Source organism: Haplochromis burtoni, unplaced genomic scaffold, assembly GCF_018398535.1.
Source record: "Haplochromis burtoni strain Fernald_Lab_line unplaced genomic scaffold, NCSU_Asbu1 Contig_310, whole genome shotgun sequence".
In the NCBI taxonomy this organism is placed as follows: domain Eukaryota; kingdom Metazoa; phylum Chordata; class Actinopteri; order Cichliformes; family Cichlidae; genus Haplochromis; species Haplochromis burtoni.
The window spans coordinates 287,404-313,927 of NW_024582671.1; the positions used below are offsets into that span (position 1 = coordinate 287,404).

Consider the following 26,524-nt stretch of genomic DNA (forward strand, 5'->3'; position numbering starts at 1 on the left):
ACTGTGCAGGGAGTGACACTCAGTCGTACCTATAAGCAGCAACGCAGCCGCTGTTATAGAGGAGACGCGGAAAAGGCGAAGACAAAAAATGTTGCAGCTGCTGCTGATTCTCTCGACTCGCCTCAGTAAATGTGTGTTCGGTGAGATGTGGGAGGTAGTTTGCAGAAACTTCACTTAAATTACGACCACGGCAGGTTCACACAGAACAACAAACTGTGTAATTACAAATGACTCGAGGTCCCCACAAAACGCCGCTCCCACATCTTTCAATCAGCAGAAACATCCTGTCGCGACGAGCACTGCTGGGATTCTTATTGCTGAGCTGTGGCGTCACGTGATTCTTGAGGCTAAACGATTCAATCACGGGAGTCTGAGTCTCGCCATCTCGTTAGCGGATCGCGAGATGCCCCAGGTGAGAAGGTCTGACCTGCTTTAACAGCTGTGTGGAGGAGCTGATTAGCAGCCACAGCTGGACTAACGTCGTCCTCACGTGTCGTTTCCGCCGTCTGCTGGTTTCAAACTGTGATGAAACATCCTGAGCGGCTCGCCAGAGGCCGGCTGGTCCGAGGCGTGACAGTCCAATTAAAAGGTGAGGAAATACGATGTGTCAGAGGATGTCTGATGCAGGCCCACTCTGACACCCCCACAGCGCTAATAACCAGTCAAAATGTCCGCTTCGCTGCTCTGCCTCCTCGCCCGCCGCGTCGTGGCTGCTCGCCACGTTTCTTCCCGTCACTTTGCTGACACTTCTCCACCTCTGCTTCTTTGTTTCTGTGGGAGATGAAGGAAAAGCTTGTCACTCAGACTCTTCCGACTTTAACTTGATGTCTTTGTTGGCGTCAGAAACACAAAAAACTGAACCCTCAGTGTTCTCGCTGTCTCACCCTTCAGCACCTCCTCTTCCTCCTCCCAGGCCCATCATTTTCTCCTCTTCTACCTTTCTCCATGTCTCCTGCCAGACAGCTAAAAACCAGAGGGAACACTAATAGCAGCCTACGCTGTCGGCACGACGTTACTAAATTGTCACGTGTCTGAAAGAACGACGGCCGCTGCTGCAGAAACAGTCGTTCAGGCTGCACGTCGTCTCGGAGCGAAGGCCCGAGGAAACAGACAAGAATGCGAGTTAAAACCTCGGCGTGGATTAAAATCGTGTGACGTTCGGTCCTCACGCAGACGAGCAAAACCACCATTTGAATGAATCCTCTCAGCAGGGCCGTCCTTTCACGTCTCAGAGTACTTTCTGGAGAGGTCCACGCGCTCGTAGGCGGCGATGTCAAACTCGCCCGACAGGATGACAGAATCCTTTCAGTTTCCGCCGCGCTGCATAATTGAGCTCCCGATACCGACACTTTGTCTCTTTGTTCGAGCAGGAAGCAGAGAACATCTTGTTTCTGTAATTCTGCGCTGTTATTTTCAGCTGTCTCACGCTGAAGCGCTGCTTCTTGTGGCGATGAGGACATGCACCGCAGCAAAATGTCTCGTTGACAGGTGTGAATGTCGAGGTATGATGTCTGCGCGCAGGGCTGCGTGGGTTCATCAGAACGAGGTCAGAGGTCACGCTTCGTCCTTCAGTGAGGAGACCGGAGCTAAGACCGGCCGTTGACCCAAACCAGAGAAACCTCAGGGTTAGCGTGAGCTCACCTCTTAGCATAAACGGGTCACAGGTTAGCCACATGCTAACTAAGCATGTCACCTTCTTACATGTCTCCTGTTACAAGATTGGAGATGCTGAAGAGGTGAAAGCGGTGGGCGAGTGACGAGTCTTTAATACGTCTACGGACAAAAACCAAAGACTTTAAAGTCAGCTGGTGAACACGTCACAGCCTGAGGGTTTTCTCGGTGTTAGAGTTTGTATTGTTGATTGTCATTTATGCTTAGAAATATTTACTTATATATGCTTAGAGTTTTGTAATTAGTTGTAGATTGGTAGAGGTTTTGATCCTTGATAGTCTGCAAACTTTGTGTGTATTAGACAGCACTTTGGGAGCATGAGAGGTCATACCGTGTTTTATTGTTTTAGGAGGATAACGTAGTTGCGTCTGTTCTAGCCTAAGTGCTCTTTGTTTAGATGAACTGCAGGACTTCCTCACCGTGTTATCTAGGATGAACCATCTAGGGTGAGGGGGAGGCTACCCTCTTCCTGACCAAGGATGTTTGACCCTTTGATCAGCAGTCCACACACACACACACACACACACACACACACACACACACACACACACACACACACACACACACACACAACACACACACACACACACACACACACACACACACACACAAGGCAAGGTACTCTTTGTGTGTATGTAGACGTCATATGTTAATGAACTTATGCATATTCATGTAACCTCAATAAAAGAGACAGTGGTACGGGAGAACGGACGAGAGCAACTGGGGTCAAGCGAAGGAACGGTGCCTGTCCGGTTCTCTCCCGTGCACGAGAAACATGAAGAAGCTTGCCTACTTGTGTCTTGCTTTGCAGTGTAATTATATTGCCTTCAACGTTCCAGCGGATGGGTTCAAGCTACAAACCTATCACTCGGGTCTTCTGTTTCCTTCTGTATCCATAGAAAGCATTTTATGGTTGTGCTTGTAGTTTTGTAAATCTTTGTAATCTGGTGTTTCTTACTGTCTGATTCTTCGTGTTTCTGCTTCCTTCTGTGATATCGGATCCTGTTTCGTTTAGTTGTCGTCTGTCTTATTTCCTTTGTCATGGTCTTAATTAGTGTCAGCTGTGCCCTGGTGTTTCCACGCTGTATCTCCTGTGTCTATTTAAAGCTGACGTCTGCACCTGTTCTCTGACTGCGCTCCTGTTGCCCTCCCTTGTGTGGGCTCTGCTGCCTTTTGGTTCCCTGCAGCACCTTAATAAAGAGCCTGGTCTCACAGGTGCACACAGGTGTGCTGCTTTCATTCCAGGGTGTTCAAGCATTTATGGAAGCTGCTGTTTCTTTAGGTCCAGTCTGGATTCGAGCGTCCGTCTGTTTGCTCTCGTGTGCACTGACTCGTGCACATTAATACACGGCGGTCCTGTAGGAGTCGTCGGGTTGGCGAATCATTTTGCTGCTCTCGCCACAGTTTGAATCAAACGTGGTAAATAGAGTGTCAGTTAAACACAGCAGCGGCTCGAGGTGCTTTATACTATAAATAACACAATAACAGACGTCACAAAATAAGCTGTTAATGAAACACCGCCTGGTCTGAGTTGTTAGTCCATCAAAGCGTTTGAATAATGTCCCAAATTTGGTTTTAAGCCAAACATTTTTAGGTGTTATGGAAGGCGAGGTGTAATGGTGTATGGCTGTGAATGTTTTCCTGTGATAAATGCAGACTGAAGCTCGGTTCTCCTCTTCCTCGGCCCCTTAAGCCCATTAGCAGCGAGGCGCTGAACGCTGTGACGCCGACCGATCGGGTATTTCTGGGTTTGGGAGAAGCGTGAGTCAGCTGGCTGAGACTGCGTTTCTTTGAAAGACTGGAACATCTCTGCGACGGCACGAACACATTTCTGTCTGAACAGGTTACAGAGCCATAAATATGTGGACTCGTGTGTTTGAGGGCCGATGAGCGGCTGCGGTAAAAACGTCTCACGCTGCGACTGACGTGTGAAGAACAACATGTCCTGTCCCTGTGTAAAACACGCCGTGGCTCTCATTAAAAACACATTCAGGCGCCGTCGGTGTCCTGACCTCTTGTTTTACAAGCTCTCATCCGGTGAAACACGGAAACGACAAATTTAAATGAAGCGTCGTCTCCGCGCGACACCTGCTGCGAGTAGGAGTCCTCATTAATGTATCGCTGACATTAATAGTGATGAAATATTCTGCAGCACCATCTGGCAGGCTGTAAGTCGTGCATCAGAGCGGAGGGACGGCGCTCTAACGTGTTTATTAACGTGACAGCGACACGTATGTTGGAGCGGCTCTCTGACAGGCTGACAGGACGACTCCAACCGTCAACACCGCTCTTACCTCTGCCGGGACAATCTGGCGTCCCGTGGCCCTCGTGGGGCTGCTCCAGCTGCGTCGTGGACCTGATGGTGGTCAGAGAGACCAAAGCCGGGCCTGAAACATGTCTGCAGTAAGCGAGACGGTGCGCTGCCATCAGAAACACATCCATCGCCGTTTTCTGTGAGCGTGCGGGTTCACACGTCTGACCCGTGACAGGCGGTAAAGAGCACTTATATATATGTGGGGATTGTTTGCAGGAAGTATCCTGGTCCATTTGATCCCCTCTGGCTCGGGCTGTTTGCCTCCTCTCGCACTGACCCAGCGTTTCACCGCAGCAGTCAGAGGGGGGATGAATAATTTAGCTGTGGTGGGCTGCCTGGCCAGCACCGCCGCCGCTAACCCACATAGCAGCGCTCTCAGTGGGCTGCCATCAGTGTGGGTTTGGCTGGAAGGGACAGACCTGCTGTGACAGCCAGTAAACAATTAATGGTCCTCGTGTGGGGAAAGGCTCTGCTGATAAACCCAGGACTGAGCTGTGGACGCCTTTGTTATAAAAATAACTTCATTCATAGCAGATGGTAGAAACGGTGTTAAGAAATAAAGGAGCAGATAAATGGAGCGAGTCAGCTTTAAGCTGAATGTTTTCATGTTTCTGCTCTTTGAACTTTGAACTTTTGTGTTTGTAACCTGTCGTGTTTTTGTCCACGGGGGAAAATGCGACACGATCACTGTCTGGGTGACTGAGGACACGCCTCTCTGTTCTCGTCAGTGGGGTTAGCAGGAAGTTGAATCAAGTCAGGAGGAGAGGGCGGGACTTCCTGGACCAATCAGCTCTATAAGTGATGAAGACCAGCACCCTGCCCTCCTCCTCCCCCAGAGTCGGGCTGCTGCAGCAGTCGTTAGCAGTAGCTGCAGGCTCTCCTGGCAAATCCTTGCAGCTCAGGCTGAAGCAGAGAAAATGGCCAACACGAGACGTGTTCAGAGCTGACAGGCGAGCGTCGGGCCGAGGCTCGCCATAAATTACCTGCAATTGTGAGAGCCTTACAGATTCAATCTGAGCAGACGGACCAGCGCCGCCTCGCCGGTTAGATATTTATGAGCCGACATCTGCCACGCAGACCGTGAAAACACAGCCGATGCTGGATCAGCTGATCCGTCCCTGATCTCGGAGACGGAGACGATTAACCGCCGGAGTGCGCACACTTCCACCAGCATCAGGGCCTCACAGCTCAGAGCAGGAAATCAATGCTCACTTCCTGTCCTGGTTCTAACTGGAGCGCGACTGTCTGTGATTTCTGGGAGGTTTCCTCGTGACTCAGCCGGTCTCCTGACCATGAAGTGATGATGTCATAACATGTCATTTCATAACGTTTCCTGTTCAGATGCATCTACTTACACTTAAGAAGAAATGAGGCAACGGCGTCAATGACATGAAGGTTCATTCTTGTAGATGTGTGGCGTGGAGGCTCGCTGGCGTCTCCTCGTGTTCCAGTCACCGTGGTTTTCGTGGGGTCGTCTTTTCCCTCCTGCTGCAGCCTGCATGCTGCTCCGGGCTGATCTGAACTTCTCTCAACATTAAGACTCTCAGCTTTCTCCTCGCCCACGCAAAGCAAAGAGTCCGCGGGTCAGAGGCTCGTGAGGATCGGCTCGGGGGCCCGATTAGAGAGCTCCTCTGCAAACCTCCGAGCAGCCGCAGGGAAGTGCTCAGCTTCTCCCATCGAGCTGCAGAAAGAAGAGGAGAAATTTACTGCATGCTCAGTCTGCTCCACCCACGGCACATTTCTACACAAGAAGTGTGGAAAAATATCCCCACAGCTCAGGCAGCAACCTGGAGAAAGGCACAGATTTACATCTATCTACAACTCACCTGTTTCAGTTATATTGAAGGTTGCATTATTAGGGGCGTGGCCTCTCTGACCGACAGGTGGTTACCGTGCTAACAGACCGAGCGGCTGCAGGGCGGTTGAGTGTCGGCGCGGCAACGCGCTGAATGAATGAGAGGTCGTCCTAAACGAGCGTGTGCAGGCGGCGTTGCGGCAGATCGTTGCTGCTCCTGTGCGACGTGGTGATTGATATTCAGATGATTGGTGCGTCTGCTGTGCGTGCCCCTCCTCCTGTGTGCAGCTGCTCTCACACTGGCTCGGCAGGTTTTCCATTTACAGCCTGATATAAAATTTATAGCCGCTGAGATCGGATAGTCGCTCTCAGTAACACGGTTAGAGTCTGTGTTCGCTGGACGCTGTGGTAACAGGAGAGGCGGGGTTAAAGAACGCAGGTCTGCTTGTTATCCCACATTTAAAGAAGTGAGCTGAATACGACGACGATGATGATGGTGATGATGGTAAATTAGCTTTAAAGCATCAGACGAACTCCTGGAGCCCGACTCTGACCTGTGGAGTCAGGCTTCACCTGAGCCTCTGCATCACCTGAAGGTCTGCTCAGGTGTAACACGGGCGCTGTTTTTAGACGTCTGTGTTTGTGAGCATTTGCTGTTCTTGAGTGTTCTTGGTGTGTTTCTCCGTCCCCGTGAGCAGGACGAAGCCTGTGATGGCTGAGGCCCCTCCTCTCGCTCTGCATGTTGACGGCAGCACGTTTCAGACTGGAGGTTGTTCCTCCCCGGCTGTAAAGTAAATGTGGAGGAGACGGATTAATAAGCAGTCTTATGGAAATGTGTTCACCCTCAGCTCATTAAAACGTACAGGTGGCCTCGTCGTGTCAGGGCCCCTCACAAACAAATGGACCTCCACCCTCGATCCGGTCTAATAAATGCAGGCGCGGAGTGGGAATCACATTTAGCTGCTTGTTAATGCACCACCTCGGCGCTCCGCGGCCTGCCGAGTGATTAATGCTGAGGCGACGCATTCCTGGGAAACACCTGCTCTCTGTCCAGGTGAGCTGTCGTAGAAGCATCGCGCTATCAGAGCTGCAGCGAGGAGACGCATCCTGCTAATGAAACTGTCCAATTAACTCCAGCAGCGGGAAAGCGTGCTGTCACATGGACAGCAGTGAGAGGTGTGGAAACTCACAGGTGGATTAAAGTTTCACCGACTCTGAGTAAACGTTTGAGAGGATTTCCCACACACAGCTCAGGTGGGTTTAAACCATTAGACTACCTCATGCAGGGCGCCGTTTTATTGGATTAGCACAAACCACACTTATGTAGCTGCTTGGTACATAATATATCATATATCTGAACGGTTTGTTCAGCACTGAGACAAAAAACTGAGAAACAAGTTCAGCTTGTGAAAGTAAATGGACAGCGTGAGCCTGAAGAACCACAAATCTGTCCAAATACTTGTGTGAAAACGTCTCGTAGTCTGTCTCGGGTAGCGTCGCCGTCGTGTCAGCGATGCGGACAGTTTGCTCTGTGCTGCTGTCACAGGTCAGGATCAGTGAAGCATAAAGAGGAGAAATCGATAAAAGTGACCTGACGTGGCCGCGGTTCATCCGACGCTCGTGACAAACGGTGCTGTCGGCGATTAACTCGCCACGCAGGCGTCATTAGTACATGAACTTAAGATCATTAAGAGAAACCAGCGACCAGTCAAATCATGAATGACTGAATGGATGCACATATTTGTTGGTAGTCAACGACTTGACTAAAGCCACAAAGGGCTGCTTTTTATGAAAACAGCACTTAGGAAGAGAAATAAAAGTCGGTTTTTTTCATGTGCGTCCGTCACATCCATGCACTTTTTTCCATGACTTTGATGTTTTGAGGAGCTCCGGCCGAGTCCTGCAGAGGGCTGTGAGACACGTCCTCTCCCCCTGAAGGTTGAGACTCCCGGTCCAGTAACCTTCTCTCTATGAGCCGATCCGCTCACATTCATCGGCTGCTATTATTATGAGTGCATTCGGTGGATGCAGCAGTTCGTCTTCGTCTCCACCTGCTCCTCTCTGCTGGTAAAAATAGATCAGTTGGAGCTCAGCATCTTTCCCGAGCTTCCACCGGGACATTCCTCATTTAACTGCAAGGAATTAGCATATTAGCGCCACTTTAGAGCCAATCCCGGGCCGCGATGCTGCCAAGCCTCGTCCTGCTTCCACAGGAGTGGAGCCAAAGCAGGCGTCCAAGAGAGATGGAGGGAGCGGAGGAGATCAGAGAGCGCCACGTCTTCCATCTCCAGCCAGCTCACACATCCACCCACCGCTCTCCTCTTTTAGCATCCCTCGTCCTCCGCCTCCCCGCGCTGTGATGAGCGGGGAGAACAAAGGCCTGGAATTCCCTGGGATGGAGGAAAGTGGCTGCGGGCGAGCCGCCAGCCTTCACTTTGAGCTGCTTCTGCCCTGCTGGGAGAGGAAGCGGGTCATTCAGCGCGAGCTTGTTGGGCTCGAAGGTTGATCTGAACGGCGTCTTCATTCTCACGACGCCAGGAGACTTCCTGTTAGCCGCGCACATCTCAACTGTCGCCCCCGCAGCCTCTCAGCGGGCTGCTTCGTGTCTCGTCGGCCTTCAGCTCGGCACAAAGAGAGAGAGCGACTTGAGGGGGATCAGTTTGTGGGCTTCTGCTTTTTAAGGCATCCTCATGGTCAGGAGCGGCCCGGTGACTCCGCCTCCATCACGCCGTGTGTTATTACTTTGACACTTTGCAGATTTTCAAACGTGTGCAGCATCCACACCGATTCAGATTTAAGTAAATGATCGATGAGTCCCGCCTCCTCTGAGGACGACCCTCCTCACTGGCCTGTCGCTCGCCCTCCTCATCATCTCCGTGATAAATTAAAAGTATTAATGGGGCTGCTAATGAGGTAATTAGTTTGTTGAATTAATGGTTAGCTAATGTTTTCGTTCCTGACAGCACACCAGGTGGACCCGGTGGGTGGTATTAATATTAAATCTGTGTTTTTGAACATGAAGGAGAGGCCCAGCTGCTGCCTCGCCTCGCAGACACGCTGCTTCCTGATAAACACAAACTTCAGCTGCCAAACGTGGAAAGGGTGAGAACACCGGTCGACCTCTGAAAATGAAAGCACGCAGAAGCATCACGGTGAAGGCAGAGGCTTCACTATCTTCTGTATTTGTTTTAGTTTCCTTCAGTTACTCAATGTGAGGGCGTGCGACAGATGACCCGGGAGGGCGAGCGTGGCGAGCTCGTTTGTGCAAAGATTTTGCAGGTTTGTTCTGAACCACAATCAGCTGCAGTTCTCACCAGAATGACATCATGACTATCAGAAACACAAACGCCGGCTTGTGCGAGCGTGTCGACGCACTTCCTTTAAAGGAGCGACACAAACAGCTTGCATCCTGCTGCTGTGACGCTGCGTTCGTCTTCTGCGTGGACGAGGCCCAAAGCTCTTCCGTGGTCGTTCTCGTCCTTCTCCAACAGGTATTATGTGCCAGCTGGCCCGGCTTCACTAACCCCGCCCCCTCCTGCAGAGCAGGCACACGGATCGCTTCACTGGAGCTGAAAGAGTTTGGACGCCTCAGGCTTTGATTGATTTTAGGACTGAGGAGGATTTGGACTCCTTTGTGCTTGATGAGGCCGGAATGAGCAAGCAGACTGGAAGAAGTTTGGTCTGGGGCGTGTCCTTGGGGCGGATGGCGAGCGCGGGGATTCACGCTCTGTATTAGAAACTGTGCTAAGAGAGAAACGACAGAGAACTGTGTCTTGCATCGTTTCATTTCAGACCCACGTTTCTCAGCCCCGTTCCATCACTCGTGAACCTGCGGCGGGCTGGGGGTGTAATAAGCGGCGACAGGCACGGTACCAGCTTAATGTGTCCTCGGAGCTCGCCTGTCGAGTGAGGCGAGCCACCGAGGGCGGATTCATTGCTGCGAGGAGCAGCTATCTCTGTGAAACACGCCCGGCGCCGAGCCCAGCGACATTTAGGAAGGGCTGCAGAGAGCTGGACGCCGCGTCGAGGGGCGTTTGTGTGAGAGAGCGATACCGAGAGGCTGGAGCTCGTCCACTCACGCTCAAGTGTTTGACTGCTGCTTTTAGCAGAGCGCGGCTGAGTGCAGCCTGCCCGAGCGGCGAAAACAAGATGAATGAACGAGCGGCCGTTTGTCCGTGATTGCTGAATGGGCTCTGGGCAGGCGGCGAGGAGTCGAGCGCTCGGGTTTGGCAGAAAGATGTTCAGACGGGAGGAGAGGCTGAGGGGGTGGAGTAAGGCAGAGAGAGCCGAGGGAACATTAAAGTCATCAGTGAGCTCGTGTTTCACCTAAAACACGTGCCGAGTCGTACCTGTGTCTCACCTGTTCAGCCACGCCCCCGAAACTCAGAGCAGCAGAAATAATCAGGTGAAGCTCAGATTCGATGATGATGATTCGATGATATCAGCAAGAACGTCATGAATCAGAGATGCTTCAGACTTACTTATGAGTCGGCACAAACTGCTCTGAATCAGGAAAAAACCCTAAACACACAAATAGAAACGATAAAAATGACAAAATGACCAGAGAGCCGCTTCAGCGGGGGTGGAACCGGATCTCGGACGTGACCGCACCCAAACAATGAAGACGCTCAAAGTTTGCTTAGACATTTTTATTGCATCTCGTCATGTTCCCGTGTTTCCATGATCGCCTCGCCCTTATTTTGAAAGTTCCCGTTTACCTGTGAGCAGACTGTCAGTGGATGATGTTCAGGCTCCGGGCCGTGGCGTCCTGATGTGGACCCTCTGAGGTGCTGAAGCCTTCCTCTCAGCCGTCAGCTGGGCTGAGCTCGGCTGGAAGTGTACCATTCAATTAGGTGAGGTCACTGAAAATTTAATTGGCAGCGAGGTCATTATTTCAGCGGCCGCGGACGGCTCGCCTCGCATCCCTCTCCTCCAGAATATTCTTCTTCTAATGACCCACCTCCTCCCCCTCTTCGGTTGTAGGTGACAGCGAGGTGAGGATGGAGGGCGCAGTAGGACAAACGAATTAACAGCATGAGATTAAAGAGAGGAGCATGCCTGATGAATTATGCAAGCACGAGTCCTGACCGGACTTAATGGGGCCGCTGTGTGGAACGAGGCTTTTAATGTGAAAGCATCTGAGGAGTGTGTGTCTTTGCATGAATTAATCAGTTACATTTAAATAAGTGTCGGGTTACGTGTTTCATGAATTAAACACGTTTGGAGCCGAGACCTCGCTCACCTTCAACAGCCCGTGGGCCGATGTCGCCGCCCACCGCCGCTCTCCTGCTCCCGCCATCGAGCCACACACGCTAACATTAACTTAGAGTCCGGTAATCGGTAACGTCACCAGATGAGATGCACGCCAACATGGATTCTTCTTGTAGTTGTAGCTGTACTGTCGACCTGCTGCTGGTTGTTTTCATCTCTTGTGACTTGTGTTTTGGCTCTTTGTGGGCTTTAATGTCTCATGACCTTAGCTGTTGTCTCTTTGCAGTCCTGTTGTGTGTCTTTGTGTCTCGTTTTGGTCTAACATTAGCTTGGGTTGGTGTGATAACGGCGGCACATGCAGCGCGGTGTTAAACGGTTTCAAACGCACTCTCTGGTCTGTAGGACGAGGCTCATAAACCGTGTGGCGCAGGTACCCCGCTTCCACCTCGCCGGCCTACTTAATCAGAGAAATGTCAGCGCCTTCACCCGCTGCTCCACTTTCATCCACGTTTTTATGGCGCCAAATTAGATCCTCGCTGATGAGGACTTAAAAAAGCCAGCAGGCGGAGAACCGGCAAGAAACAGAGAGGGGCGAGGAAGATTAGAGGAGGGAGAGGAAGAGGAGGATGAAGGGATGGAGGCTGAGTCAGTCGGTCTGTCAGACTCCTGCTGGAGGTGAATCACAGTCAAGCTGAATGCTGATGGTTTACAAATAAAGTGATAATAACAGTGCTCACACACAGACACACACAGTGAGTCAGGAAGTGAAAGTGTTCTGCAGCTCGTTGTTTCTGCTTCATTTAGCCGTCCGTCAGCAGGCTGGAAGAAACAGTGTGTTGATGAATGCGTGCACGGTCCCGTGTGTGTGTGTGTTGCCTGATCGCACAAAATGAGCGGCTGTAATGAAATCTGTGATTGCTGCACCGTAGGCGAGCAGGGTCATTGTAATTAAGTGTGATTAGGAGGCAGCGTTTCTCGTTCTCCACCTCTGATTCACTCACAGAGGGGCGACTGCACCGCCTCTCCTCCCACATATGATACGTGTGCACGAACGTGTGCACGAACGTGTGCACGAACGTGTGCACGAACGTGTGCACGGGCCTCATACGCCTCGGGTAGAGCGACGGATAAGAAGAGATGTGAAGTGACATGGAAATAACTGTCTTTGCAGCAGACGTGTAGTTAACCCAAGTTTGTGCAGAGAAAACAGAAGGAGGGACTTTTATTTTGAAAAGTCAAAATATATAGGGTCTGATTGGCCGCAGTTCTTACAGTTAGCCTCTTAAAATCCACGTTAGCTGATTAGGGGAGGGGCAACCTTTTGTATATACCACTATGGTGACCTGGTGCTCAGCAATTATAAACCTGGAGGTCTTCTTGTTGTCCTCCTCGCTCTGCTCTTTGTTTGTAAATTTTATGTCTTGTGTTGTGTTACGTGTGTTTGTCGTGTGTTTGTGTCATTGCATGTCAGACAGCTATGAGCACAAACATGGACGCGTCTGCATTAAAGGTCTGAGACTGAATAAAGAAAGCTAAACCCTGGAAGTAGACTGGCTTTCTCATTTCATCAGAGGTCAAAGGTCGGTGGATTTAGCAGCAGTGTTTTAGGATTATGTTGCTATGCTGCAGTGTGCTGTAAGCAACTGTTTACAGGGATTTAAAGGCAAACTTCCAGGGACTGCGTGACACTGACAGCCCCTCAGCACAGTAACAGCTCTTTGATACTGAAATAACTGAGCTGTGACAACATGGCTGCAGCTGTTCTTCCTCTCTACTTTCAAGATTAGGCTTCAAACTTTCCTTTTTGCTAAAGCATATAGTTAGGGCTGGACCAGGTGACCCTGAATCCTCCCTTAGTTATGCTGCAATAGACGTAGGCTGCCGGGGATTCCCATGATGCACTGAGTTTTCCTTCTCCCTTCTCACTCACTATGTGATTAACAGACCTCTCTGCATTGAATCATATCTGTTATTAACCTCTGTCTCTCTTCCACAGCATGTCTTTATCCTGTCTTCCTTCTCTCACCCCAACCAATCACAGCAGATGGCCCCGCCCCTCCCTGAGCCTGGTTCTGCCGGAGGTTTCTTCCTGTTAAAAGGGAGTTTTTCCTTCCCACTGTCGCCAAAGTGCTGCTCATAGGGGGTCATATGATTGTTGGGTTTTCTCTGTATGTATTATTGTAGGGTCGACCTTACAGTATAAAGCACCTTGAGGCGACTGTTGTTGTGATTTGGCGCTGTGTAAATAACATTGAAATGAAATGTGAACAGGAAGTGGAATCGTGTAGTGGAGAAAGCAGAGGCATTTTTATCCTCAGCTGGATTTTGAGTGGATACGAGATGTTCCCAGTGATTCGTGGAAATTAGCCCTCAGATCAAATTATCTCTGAGACCCTCGACGGGGTTCCAGCGTCGCCGCTCTGGGCCTTAAGTAAAGATCATATCCTTCAGCCACAGTCTTTAAAACACAAACGGCCGGCTGCAGGGGCCCGCTGGGCCCAATTCAGAAGGATGGATTGTTTTATTTTCAGGGAGAATATCATCTGTTTTACCCTCTAAATGTGCTGTTATCACAGGCACGGCACATCCTGTTGAGACCTGTGAGTGAGGACTGTGTTATCTCGCTGCTGCAGCTCAGGGAAACATGTCGCCTGGTTTTAGCCTGAAATACAGCAGCTCTGTTCATTAGCGCGTCGCGAGCTTTTGACTTCCTGTGTTTGTTCCGGGTCTCAGTTTATTTGAGGCCCTTCTCTGTTTGCCGAGAGGCTGCAGAGGATTTTTCTGTCAGTCACAGAAGGATTTGAGTGATGTGGTGTGTTTGTCATGCAGGGACTCTGCTGAGGAACTTTCCAACAACACAGTTTTAGTCTTTAATCATTGGCTTTTGGTCAAGATGACAAAAACCGTACAGACTGATCAGAGGGGAAACCGACAAAACTAACAAATGTTCAAAGTGTTACTGTGAGCAGAGAGAAACATGGCCGACACCAGTGCAGCAGTGACTAAAACACTTTGACCATGACGGCCTTCGCTGTGGTGAGCCGACGATCTCGCGAACAACGACTGTGACCGCTGATTACTCACAGGCGTCGCCACTACGAGGAGATGCAGCGGCTCCGCCCCGCACCATGACAGAAACCTAACGAGTCGGGCTTGCTGATTGGACGACTGCGTTGGTGCCAGCTGTTGTTGTGTGTGTGGTTTTATTTTGTTGACGAGTGATGTGCTGAGGATCGGTGCAGGGCTTCCCGGAGCATCGCACTGATCCACTGACAGCTGTCTGCACGTCCACGGCGAGGGCGAGCTGCTCACACAGGATTCGGTTACTTTTACAAGCAGCAGAGATGTGAGACTCTGGAGGAGATGAAGATCCTCGGCGTGTGACTCTCAGAATAAAACGCTGAAATGGTCAGTCTGAACACGCTGACATGAAACACATCATTTTAGATTCGGTTTGATCTGCTGAGGATGAGCACGCCGCTCAGAGAGAAATCCCTCTGCGTCTGCACGATGACGCTCTCCAGCACGTCCATTGTGCCGATTCAGTTCAGAGAGCCGCCGCTGCAGCAGATGCGGCCCGCTGGGTAATAATGGAGGGTGAAGGAATCTGTCAGAGACGCGAGAACAGCGAGGAGATGGTGACGCTCTCACACTCAAACAGTGTTTAATGGATCTAATTCATGTTCAGCGCTGCCCCGTTTTTAATTAGAAACTCTGGACGGGCCGGACGGCGTGCAGACGGAGCGCGCTCACAAATCTCACATGCTCATAAATGTCTTATTTTTATATGAGGCAAAGATCAAATTCAGCTTCTTCTTCTGATACATTCATGGAAACCTCCATCTGGGGTCTCTGCCGTCTGTTTGTTTTGACCTCTGACCCCCTGGAGGTTCAGGTCTCACACGGAGGCTCGCAGCGGCGCCGTCCTCCCACACAAGCGCTCGTTAATAGACATCAGTGACGAGCAGAAGGTCAGTAAATCCGAGTCCTCTGCCGTCGTCATGGCGCATTAATGTCAGATGGGAATGCCAGCGTGTCGGATCATCGCTGCCTCTGATTGGCTGTTTCGTTTTCCTGTCAGGGCTGCCGATCGATGCTTCAGCTCTCCCGTCATCTCTCTCCTCGCCTCAGAGGCGTTGACCGTCCTCGCCTCCCAGCTCACCTCGCCGTCTCAGATCAATGCTGGCCGAGTTTTATTGAAGCCGGCAGGGGGCGAAGAGGAAGTCCACAGGAAGTCCAGTCATGTTGATGTGATCCATACAAAGCGATTCACACTTCATAATAATCCTTCTTTGTCTTATTCTGGGCCTTGTAACCGGAAGGTCGCCGGTTCGATCCCTGGGCTCTCTGTCCTGGTCGTTGTGTCCTTGGGCAAGACACGTCACCTACCGCCTACTGGTGTTGGTCAGAGGGGCCGATGGCGCGATGTGGCAGCCTGGCTTCTGTCAGTCTGCCCCAGGGCAGCTGTGGCTACACCTGCAGCTGCCTCCACCAGTGTGTGAATGTGAGAGTGAATGAATAGTGGCATTGTAAAGCGCTTTGGGTGCCTTGGAAAGCGCTATATAAATCCAATCCATTATTATTATTAGCACCGCCCAGAATAAGACAGACAGCTTCTTTCTCATTGGCTGTCCCTCCTCAATACAAGGAACAGCAGGTAGCTGATCCCAGCTCAGGTCAGTGAGGAATTTCCCACCAGGTCCCAGGTACTGACTCAGTGACATCACACAGAGCAGGTGCTCAGGTTTAGCAGGAACATCTGGAACAGGAGCCACTGATAAATAGTTTCACTTCTTTGTGTCGTTTGCATGAATGATTTATTTTGAACATCAGATACTTTCTCTGGCCTGAAACCAAATAATGGAGCTGAAGTAAACTTGCATGAATTTGCATTATTGACGGAGCATTTTTCAGTCATAGAAATATGAATACGTGCTGGAGGTGTTTGCAGGTGGCTGCTGAGCAGAGAGGCGTGCTCTGTGGAGGACGTGACCCTCACTGTGGAGGGGATAAGGTCACGCCGGCCTGCTTTTGATGCTGCGAGCGTCCAGCTGTTTTGTTTTAGCGTCTCGTGGACGTTCAGATGAATTTCATCAGCCTCTCAGACAGGGCGGTCAGGCAGAAGAAGGGCCTGCCTTCATATCTGGTTTCTCTCTGGATTCTTTTTTCTGTCTTGATGGACACAAGGATGATTTTGTCCTCTGAAAGTTTGAGGATTTTGATGGCAGCCTATGATTTTATTTTACCTTTGAAGCATGTGTTCAGAAACACGTTGCCCCTGCGGGATGTAGGACTCAGTGACTCCTTCAGTTATCTGATGCTCACAGCAGCAGATAAAGTCCACCGCCCTCTCTGAGCCTTTGTGTTCGTTTCCCGGCTAGCCCGTACAGACCTGCACGCATCTGTAGCACCTCCTGGCATTGAGAATACAAAGCACAAGTAGCTCAGACTTGTAACGTACAGCTGGTTCTGATCAGGGTCGGATCACGTTCACACCATAAACAAACCGCTCTGCAGAGACCAGCCGAGTGCGGTTACTGTGTTCACACCTGCACTACCGAACCGCACTGAGGGGGGATCGAACCAGAGACTAAACACTGCAGGTGTGAAACACCCAAAGAGACCGGAGGTGGAGCTTCACGTCCACAGAGACAGTAATGAGTCCAAGATCTGGTGCAGCAGGTGGAGGTTTTCCTCTCTGCGTTTCTGTGTGTGTGTGATGCAGTGTCTGGACCTCTGTGGCATTTGGGGGCGACCGTGGCTCAGGGGGTTGGGAAGCGCATCTGTAACCGGAAGGTCGCCGGTTCGATCCCTCTGTCCTGGTCTTTGTGTCCTTGGGCAAGACACTTCCCCTACCGCCTACTGGTGTTGGCCAGAGGGGCCGATGGTGCGATATGGCAGCCTCGCCTCTGTCAGTCTGCCCCAGGGCAGCTGTGGCTACAACTGTAGCTGCCTCCACCAGTGTGTGAGAGTGAGAGTGAATGAATAGTGGCATTGTAAAGCGCTATATAAATGCCATCCATTTGAGCTGTAAAACAAACGTGTTCAGCGCCTCGTTCTGCTCACCTCAGCACCTCATGTTCACGACTCCCGTTCAGACTTCTTCAGTACAAAAACGATCAATAACTCCAGTTTTTATTAGCGGCTGAACAACAGAACCAATCAGCGTTAATATTAATGAGACCTCGTTAACCTGCAGCTCAGGCTGATGAACAGCCGAGCAGCAGAAGGTCCTAAAAGCTCGTGAAAACATCTAAACCTGTTAATAAAAGCTTTGAATATTGTAACAGTAATAAAATGTGGTAAAAGTGGTTTTATAACTCTTATTTACATATATATATAATTATCACAATGTGACATATACACCGTAAAATGTTAAGAAAAGCATGAATTTACTTTATAATTTACCAGCAGATAAATACACACATATGTAATCATTTATAAGGGAACAGTCAAACACGGTCACACCATCTTATCATCACAGCAACAGGAAAAGCTCACGCCATAAGTGATCACATGACGGCGTCAGGTTGAAGCTTACATGAAGTCGTTTTTCGAGATGACACGTGAACATCTGGCCTGTTTTTATGTTCAGCGTGCGCTCGTGTTGTTTTGGTCATGCTGCAGACTCATCTCGCCATCATGCAGATGTTTATAATAATCACCTGTCCAGTCATTCCTGAAGAATCCTTCTGCGTCACCTCCACGCTCCCCTCCTAACATCCCCTGTTTCCTTCCACTCTCCTCCTGCAGATCCCTCAGATCAGCTACGCCTCCACGGCGCCGGAGCTGAGCGACGACCGGCGGTACGACTTCTTCTCTCGGGTGGTCCCTCCGGACAGCTTCCAGGCTCAGGCCATGGTGGACATCGTCAAGACCATGGGCTGGAACTACGTCTCCACGGTGGCGTCGGAGGGCAGTTACGGCGAGAAGGGCGTGGATGCCTTCATGCAGCTCTCCAGAGAGGCGGGTAAGGTCTGCACAAGCTCGTAATAAGCTGTAAGGTGGGGGTCAGGGGTGGGATTAAAGCGTTGTTTTTACGCTTCTGCATTTAAGACAGGCGTCCAATCAGAGCGGTGTTGTGATGAGGGCGTGAAACTCACGAAGGTTCATTTGCTGCCGTTAGGGCGGGCGTTTGGCGTGACGCTGAGGTCGTCTCTTTGGGCTGCAGGATGAAGGTTTCGCTCGTCAGAAGCAGTTTAGGAGATTCCAGGTTGCTTTCTGACTCCTCACACAGACTCAGGTGTAGTTTAGCCTAAAAATCCAACAAAGGTAAAACATCCCCAACCTGACCAATGGGCTCCTACCACCTGTCGCCTGGAAACGGCGTGCTCAGACAACTGTGGACTGTTGTGGCCTGCAGCAGGTTGGTTTCTCTGGGCTCGCGACACACTCGACCCTGCTTTTACTAACCGCGTACTGGAGGCGCCGTCAGACACTCGTCCTGCAAACACTGAAGAAGCCGAACAAACTGTTGAGTCAGAGGAGCTGGAGCGGAGTTCATTAGAGCGCGTGGCGCCGCTGATTGCTCTCTGAATAATCTCGCTGACATTTGCAGCCATCTGATGGCTCTTCACAGCCCACCGGTTAGGATGCGTCCTGACATTTATGCTCTGCGTTTTTTAGCGGATTATTAAAGGACGCGGCGCTGACGGGGAGCGTCTTTAACACCAAACAGTTTCCCAATGTTTCTACATGGATGGAGCCCGGGTCATCGATCTGCGCTGGCTTTTGAACGGCGTTCGGATAAAATGAACGGCACAGCGGTCGTCCGGTGTCACCCGAGCAGAACTCGCCCTCTTCATCTGCACAGCCGCCTCCTCTCAGGCTTAATCTCCCACAGCCTCCTGGCTTCAAAGAGAATACAGCAATCAGCGGGAATGAGCAGCCTCTCAGTGCTGTGAGCAGAGAGGTCTGCAGGATGTCAGAGTCGTGTCACTATATTTAGGAAATATATAGAAACTGATATAGAACAAATCCTGAATGTGTGACTGATGCTGGGAGCTTGCGGGTGGTGTTGCAGTGAGCTGCTGTCCCTGGTCCTGCTTGTGTCCAACCACGAGGTGCCGGCAGCAGCGTTACAGTGCAGGAGCCACACAGCAGACGTTAGTGTGAGCGTCTGCAGCTTAACACTCACTTTATCCTTGATCCATACACTTCCTCTTCCTGTCACATGACGTGCAATTAGTGACGCTCAACGGGATCATTTGCTGCAAGCACGTCCTCCTCTGTAGCCTGGTGGTGTATGTTGCCTCCACCTTCAGCAGGAGCAGGTTTCTGGTCCTGGGCCCTCGAGTCTGAGAGGTGTTTTGGGGGCAGAGATACTTCTGTTTCAGGTCTGTGTGGAGCCGGCACCAACAGCTGGCCCCGCCCACTGGCTGCTGCTGACTGAATCCTGGCCTGAGGCTGGCGTGCTGCTCTCGCTGTCGGGCATGGCTGCTCTCATGGTGTTTGTAACCAGCTGAATGTTTTGGTGATGAAGATCAAACCTCCTTAAAGATTAGAAACCTGAGAAATGAGACGCTGCTCCTTGTTGCAGAGGTGCTCCGTTTGTTTTCGGGTTTCCTCCACGCTCGACTCTCTGTGCATCGCTAAGAAACTCTCTCATTCATCCAACTTTAACACTGAGTCAGCGCGCTGCTTTCAGCAAACACAAGTGAGACTTCTGCACTAATGAGCAGCATCTGAGAAAAACTGCATCCCAAAGCTGCTAATTCCTCTGTTCCAACAGAGAAACATTTAAACAGCCTCTTAAAATAGTTTCAAGTAAAGAGACGAACTCATTAGCAAAAATATTAAAACCTGAAACAGTGATTCAGATATTCTGTGAGGAGCATCGGGATCACTTACTCCTGTGAACCGGATTAAATTTATCAAGCAGACCATAAAATTAGCTCAGTGTGTGTGTGTGTGTGTGTGTGTGTGTGTGTGTGTGTGTGTGTGTGTGTGTTATCTGCAGATTAGTGAATAATCCAGCGAGTATCGATCGCCGGAGCTTCCTGTCGTGTCGGCCCTGATTAGCAGCAGGATCAGTGCTCACTGTGTGGACTGCAGAGTTTAAACCAGTAACGAGCTTTCAAACTAAAGTCCAAGAAACAGCACTGTGCTCACACACACACACACACACACACACACACACACACACACACACACACACACACACACACACTGAGGTCCGATGGGAAACCGGACACGGTGGAATGAGACACAGCTGAACTCCATAAACACAAAGCAGGGAGGTCAGAGCCCGACGCAGGAAGCTGACGTCTCGTAGCACGCATGCTTCAGTTCCTCATCTACCTCCCATAATTCACAGCGACACATAATTGAAAGCAAAAGTTTTCATGATTTCATGAACGTCACCAACAAACTGCCACAGATCCCTGACGTGTTCAGTAAAAGTGTGTTTTTCCATAACCTGCTGATAGATTTAGGCTGTTAAACCCACAGCTGAGCGTCTCACCGCTGGAGGAACATCTGCTTCCTGTCGGCGTGGCTCCTGATGCGAACAACGTCTAAAACTCCCAAACTTTCTCACTCTTGACGATGAGTGTTAGTATTGGCTCAGTCACAGGGAGCAGGACAGTCAGTCAGCACGTTGATCTTTCCTGCTTTCAGTGACCGACTGTGTGGGACTAACTGGTCACCCAGAGGGTCCGACATGGACTCCAGTCGCTACAGACTGGTGAAGGTTTGCCTGTGCTGTCTGTGTATCCTGCTTCTATGTAGTAGTTCATGTTAACGTCACAGTTACTCGCCGTCTCATCACAGACGGACAGCGTGACCCGTTTTGATTGATTGATTGATTGATTGATTGGTAATTTATTTCAAACATGTAAACAACCCGTTCAGTCACTGATGGATCTTATCGCTGTTTTGATGATCTTGATGAATCCAAGTCACTTTGAAGACAGCAGCTGACCGCAAGTGGTCTCAGACCGGGTCGCCATCTTCAAATCGATCGTTACCACGGCGACAACCACGCTCCCCTCGGTGTGACTGTGGGCTGATTCTGCTGGACTGTGAACTTCCAGAGATTCCGACGTTTGCCGGGTTTAATGAGCTATCCTTCAGAAAGTCGTCACATGCAGAGGTTTGCTTTATTATAAACTGTGAAGCAGCTGTTTGTGGCATCTGTTCCTAATAAAGAGGCGTGTTTATTAATTAAGCTGTGCAGAGTAACACACACACAGACGTCTGACGTTAGCCGACGGAGCGTCTTTATTTGTGCTCGGGATGATGAAACGAGCTGGAAACGTGTTTCTACCGCGTGTGACGCTCTGCACGTTTCAACTTCACATGTTCGCAGATTCATCAGACTCAGAGCTGCAGCTCGACCTCATCGGGCCGACCAGCCCCTCACGTGATGCAGCTTTAATTAAGATTAAATGAGTGCCGGCCTGCAGATGCTCATCTGTGTGAAGCGATAACTGAAACAAATGAAAAGTGAAGTGCACACGTGAGGAAGCTTTCCTGTTATTCTCTGAGTCAGCAGGCCTGTGAAGACAAACGCTGCCAGGTATTTGTTTTCCAGAGTGCTGACCGAATAGCGGCTCCTTAATACCGAACTCTGAACTGGCAGCTCGCAGTGGGAGGACCAACGCTCGCCGATATCTGCCTCCGGGAGCTCTTGGGGAAATTTCTCCCCCGCAGCTGCTGTTTGTTTCACTTTGAAGTGATTTCATCTCCGGGTCTCAGTCTGTGTAAAATCCATCTGACCTCGCAGATCTGCAGATTTGATAAACGTGCAGCGGCTCAGGAGCAGATCTGCGATTGCTTCTGTGATTCACAGTCAGCTGTGTCGCACCTTCATTTGCATTCACACAATCAGCTGTGATTTCCACACTAATATGTTTTCGTTTGAAAACATCTTTTTCTCTCCGTTTTGGCTTTCCATCCACACTCAGACGGCGTTTTGAAAACGCTCTCCAAAGCGGATGCATTTGAAAACGCTGTTTTGGCGTCGCAGTGTGGACGGCGAGAACGGAGCCTTTCGGAAACGATGACGCATTTTAGCCATGTGATGCAGTCATGTGACCAATTCAACTAAGACTGCAGACGTACTGTACAGCAGCAGTTTCGTTTGCTCTCAATTGTGACGGCCCTATTAAAGGTTAATATCAGTTTGTAAGTGCTCCAGATAGCTACAGATAAAAGTCGGTGCTTTTCCTCAACATTTCATCGCAACTTTTGAAAGAGCAGGAAAGAAAAGGTCGAATCGTCCTACGTTTCACGTGTGCACAGTACAGGAACATTTCCAGTGTGGATGAAAAGGATTGAAAGCGATAGTGTGGACGTGGAGCGTTCTTAGACGAAAACACCGTTTTCAAATTTATCCGGATTAGTGTAGACGCAGCCTTAAACACTTTCATTGTCATTTATTCGAGACAGACCGCTGTCACGACATCCTGGGGAAAAATCACGATCATCATATCTTTAAAAAAATGTCAAGTACTGAAAAGCGAAGTCTTGGTAAGAACCAGCAGGGGGCGACTCCTTGCCGTTGCACTGCAGAGCGCCCCCTTGTGTTTTTGCTCTGTAACTGTCAGCCAATACCTCGCACATTCCCGCCTCTTGTCCTCCTTGAATTTTGACGTTTGTCTTCTTGTTTGGTCGGTGACACTTTGTAATCACCGCGCTTAATAAAGTGTAAAACCTGTAATCTGTTCTGTGTATAAACCTGGCTGATGTATATGATATAAGCTGTGGTCAAAGGTTTGGACAGCAGGTCCATCACAGGCTGATAACAGCCTGCAGCTGTCTGTGGGCAGGTGGCAGGCGCACTGCTGTAGCTCCATGTAATGCAGTAACAACAGCTTCATATGCAGGAAGCTCGATGAGTTGGATTCTTCCTCAGGAGCTCGTTCCTGGTGTTTCGAGGCTCCACTCGTCTCCTCCGTGGTTTTAATGGTCGTAGAAGTTTTTCTATTCAGTGATTTATGTCCGTGTGTCCTTCAGAGATCAGCAGACAGACTCAATGTTTTTATTTCCATCATTCAGACCGAAACCCAGAGCAGCGCTCACGGGGAGATTGTCTGAACGAAGACGTGTCTTTGTTTCCTGCCGTGCTTTCTGAAAGCCTCCTTCATGTGTCTAATGTTCTGTCTCCTTCCAGCAATCATTGTCGTCTCTGCTGCCTGATGATTTTTTCCTGTTGACGGTTCATCTGCTTCCTGTTTGTATCCGTCCAATTATTTTTTTGCACCCTTACAGTTTGAGCAGTCGGTGTTAAAAGGACTGTTTCTCCCACACTCGTCTTCAAATTACTGCTCAGGTGTGGCTCTTCAATGTAGTGTTCATTTCTTTATTTATAATGGATGCAGTGAAGCAGGGAGCCTGAAAAACATCCGGATGATTCTGGTCTGACAATAATTGTCCTGAAAGCTCCACAAGAAATGATTTGGATAATAACAGGAGTGTTGGACATGTGACCAGCTGATGGCTGAAAACAGCATCTACAATATAAAAAACAAGTTAGAAGTTCATCTTCAAAAAAGATGGTGTGTGCAGTTATTTCATTGTTGTTCCAATGAGTTAATTAAATACATTAAATATTCCTAAATATCATTTTTTAATTCTACGTAAGCTTTGCATTTTCTTGGAATATAACTGTGTCATCTGCATTTAGATGTGTCCAAACCTTCAGGAGCGACTGTAAGTGGACGTGTTCTGAGCAAACTGGGGAGCAGCAGAGAACTGGTGTTTGTGCAGAAACCAGAAGAAAGTTTCTGGAAGAAATGAAATAAACATGAAAAGCAATGAAATGAACTCCAAACGTCTGATGTGTGCTGACACCGTGCAAAAACGTGCATTCACTTTATGTAGCAATAACTGTGATGGTAGACTTTGCATTCGTCTGATTTAACATTATCTTTGTTATCAGTGTTTTTCAAATTGTGCATACGTTTCCATGACACTGACATTTTCCTCTCTATAAGGCATAAATCATTTAATTTCCTCAAAAATCATCAGTGCGCCTTATGTATGAATTCTGGTTGTGTTTACTGACCTCGAACCGATTTTATGTGGTACACGGCGCTCAAACATCTGTCAAAAATGTTTTAATGCAACTTTGCTAAGCTACGAAGCACCGCTTGATGGATTGTTGGAGCATTATGGCTACTGTAGTCAGGAGCCTCGCAAAGGAATCTGGGTCCTAAACTCCATCCGTTTCAGGTCCCAAAGTCAAACGAACACTGCAGCATCACTGAGATGATCTTTAATAAAATGATCAGTGTTGCTGCTTTACCAGGTGTAACAATTAAGTTTAACATCCAGGCATCCATGAAAACAGGATTTATTACATTTAGCGAAGGTAGAAGTTAGCAGGAAGTTAACAGGAAGTTAGCTCGCTAGCTTCCACCTAAACATGATATAGCATGTTCTGACTGAGAGATTTCTGAAAAATTCAAGCGTACAGCTCTGCTATCACTTCCAACATAAATGAAGACAGAAAACTAAACAGCAGTGACGTTTGTAGGGTTACTGAAGTTGGGCTAGCTGGTATATAATGATGTGCTACGTGATTGCTAGCGACACAGCTATGTTAGCATAATATAAACACAGTGAAGCTGGAGGATGAACGCTAACTTTTTTCCACTCGATAAAAGTTAACGTGAGGGTTCCCGATGGTTAGAGACAAATGCAATCGCATGGCAGGATGCTGTAAATGGACCAAACTTCAGTCAGGAGAACAACTGAGATAATCCATCCACAATACGAGGTTAGTCATTCATATACTGCTGCATGGGAACAGAGCAGCTGCAGAGAATTCAACATTAATGAATCAATGTTACTGAAGTGGAGGAAGAAAGAAGAATGAGTTGAGTGAAGTTTGACTTATCTGACTGTTTTGTTTTGCTTAATGCGCCTTATAGTCTGAAAAATACGGTAAAGTGAAAATGTCCTTGTTTAAGGTTTGTTGAAGAGGTAACCTTCACGATTTGTGGTTCACCGTTTAAGTACTGAGACATTCAAATTCAATAACAGTTTTGATATCTGTCCACGTTTTCATCTAAAACCAGTCATGTCAGGACGAAAGAAAGAGTGCAGATGTAACAGGCTTGTTTCTGCGTTGTCAAAGGTAAAAGAAAGAAAGACCTCCAAGTAAATAACTCGCTCACCCCAGCTTCTGCGACCAAATACAAACAGTGGGGAAGAGGGTTAGCTCAACCCACCACAACTCCCAAGCTAGCCAGAATAATATATTCATGCTAGCACTAATGGCACCTAAAACACATTTGTGGCACACACATACCACACATTTATAGCATCTAACGAAAAACACGGAACAATGATGACAATAATTGAACTAAAATCGCAATCAGAAACATCAGGGTGGCTAAATATGAATTATATGTGTGTTGTACAGGGTCTGGAAAGAAATGACACCAACCTCTCCCACAGGGGAACTGTAGAAAAGGGGAGAGGCCAAAGGGGTACCCCGTATTTATAGGATTGCACCAAAGAAGAAGAATGAGGGGCTCTAACTGACAATGACTATAACTACAGGCTTGAAGGTCCTAACAGTCAGGTATAAAGAACACATTTTGTGTAATTATTACAATATGTAATCTATGACCGGGTTCCACAGACAGTGAATGGATGCAGAGCAGAAATCAGTTTATTACAAGCTTACCTTAAATAAATGTCTGCTACTGGAGTTTGCTGAATAATGAGTTGTGCTGTCTGCGTGCACATGTTGCTGAACCTCCATAAAAATGGTGTAAATAGATCAATTTTGATGAACAGCACAAACGTTTCTGCTCAGCCTGAAGTTCCCCTGAAATAAACTGTTGATATCTGCCTTTAAAGCCTAATGACTTTACCCGTTCATGTGTTTATCTCATTTATACAGTCGTAATTGTTGTTCTTGGTGTGTGTAGTTTATGAATGGGATGGATTTTAAATGTTGCTTGTCTCCAGGCTGGCGCAGTGTGGAGGTTACATTTGGTACTGCCCGCTGTTTTGTACTTATGGCTTTCACATGCACTCGTGTGTGTGGATGTGATGCTGGAGAAGAAGCAGACTGTGTCAGCACTGAGCTGAGAGCTGAAACTGTGGGAATGCAGATAAAGCGAAGAATGATTGACAGCTCCATGGTCCAAAACAATAATCCTGCCGAGTCCATCAGCCTCTCCGGCTGTCTGCTCTCGGTTTCTTCCCCCCGTTTTTGTCAGCCTTGTGTTTCTTGTATCAGAGACGTGAGCTCAGAGATGTTTGGATAACAAACATGTAAATGGAGGCTTTGCTTGTTTTCTGAGGGTATCCCTGCACCTCGTGATGTCCGTCTCATTTCTCTGGGTTTTCTTCTGTGAACTCCACAATGTTTGCAGGGTGAAAATGTGGATCTGATTATTTTAGATTCTGATCGTTGTTCTCCCCGAGTGGGTCCTGAGTGTGAACGGATGTGTGTGTCTCTGTGTTAGCCATGTGCAAGTGTACCCTGCTTTTTGTGACCCTGAGTCACAAGTGGAAGAGGATGGGTGGATGGATGGATGGGTGGGTGGATGGATGGGTGGATGGATGGGTGG

At 49.0% G+C, this 26,524-nt stretch overlaps 1 protein-coding gene across 5 annotated transcripts in view; it reads left to right on the plus strand.

Annotated features, from left to right (window-relative positions):
• The window catches only part of LOC102289652 (metabotropic glutamate receptor 7), a 176,723-nt gene that overhangs the window by 34,956 nt on the left and 115,243 nt on the right, over positions 1 to 26,524 (plus strand). For 3 of the 5 annotated variants that reach the window (XM_042228191.1, XM_042228188.1, XM_042228187.1), the window contains exon 2: positions 17,745 to 17,961. In XM_042228191.1, the coding sequence (XP_042084125.1) occupies positions 17,745 to 17,961 (217 nt within the window). Of the gene's footprint in view, positions 1 to 2,500; positions 9,272 to 9,292; positions 10,634 to 17,744; positions 17,962 to 26,524 lie in introns of those variants that run through there. The other 2 variants (XM_042228189.1, XM_042228190.1) reach the window with 2 other exon arrangements.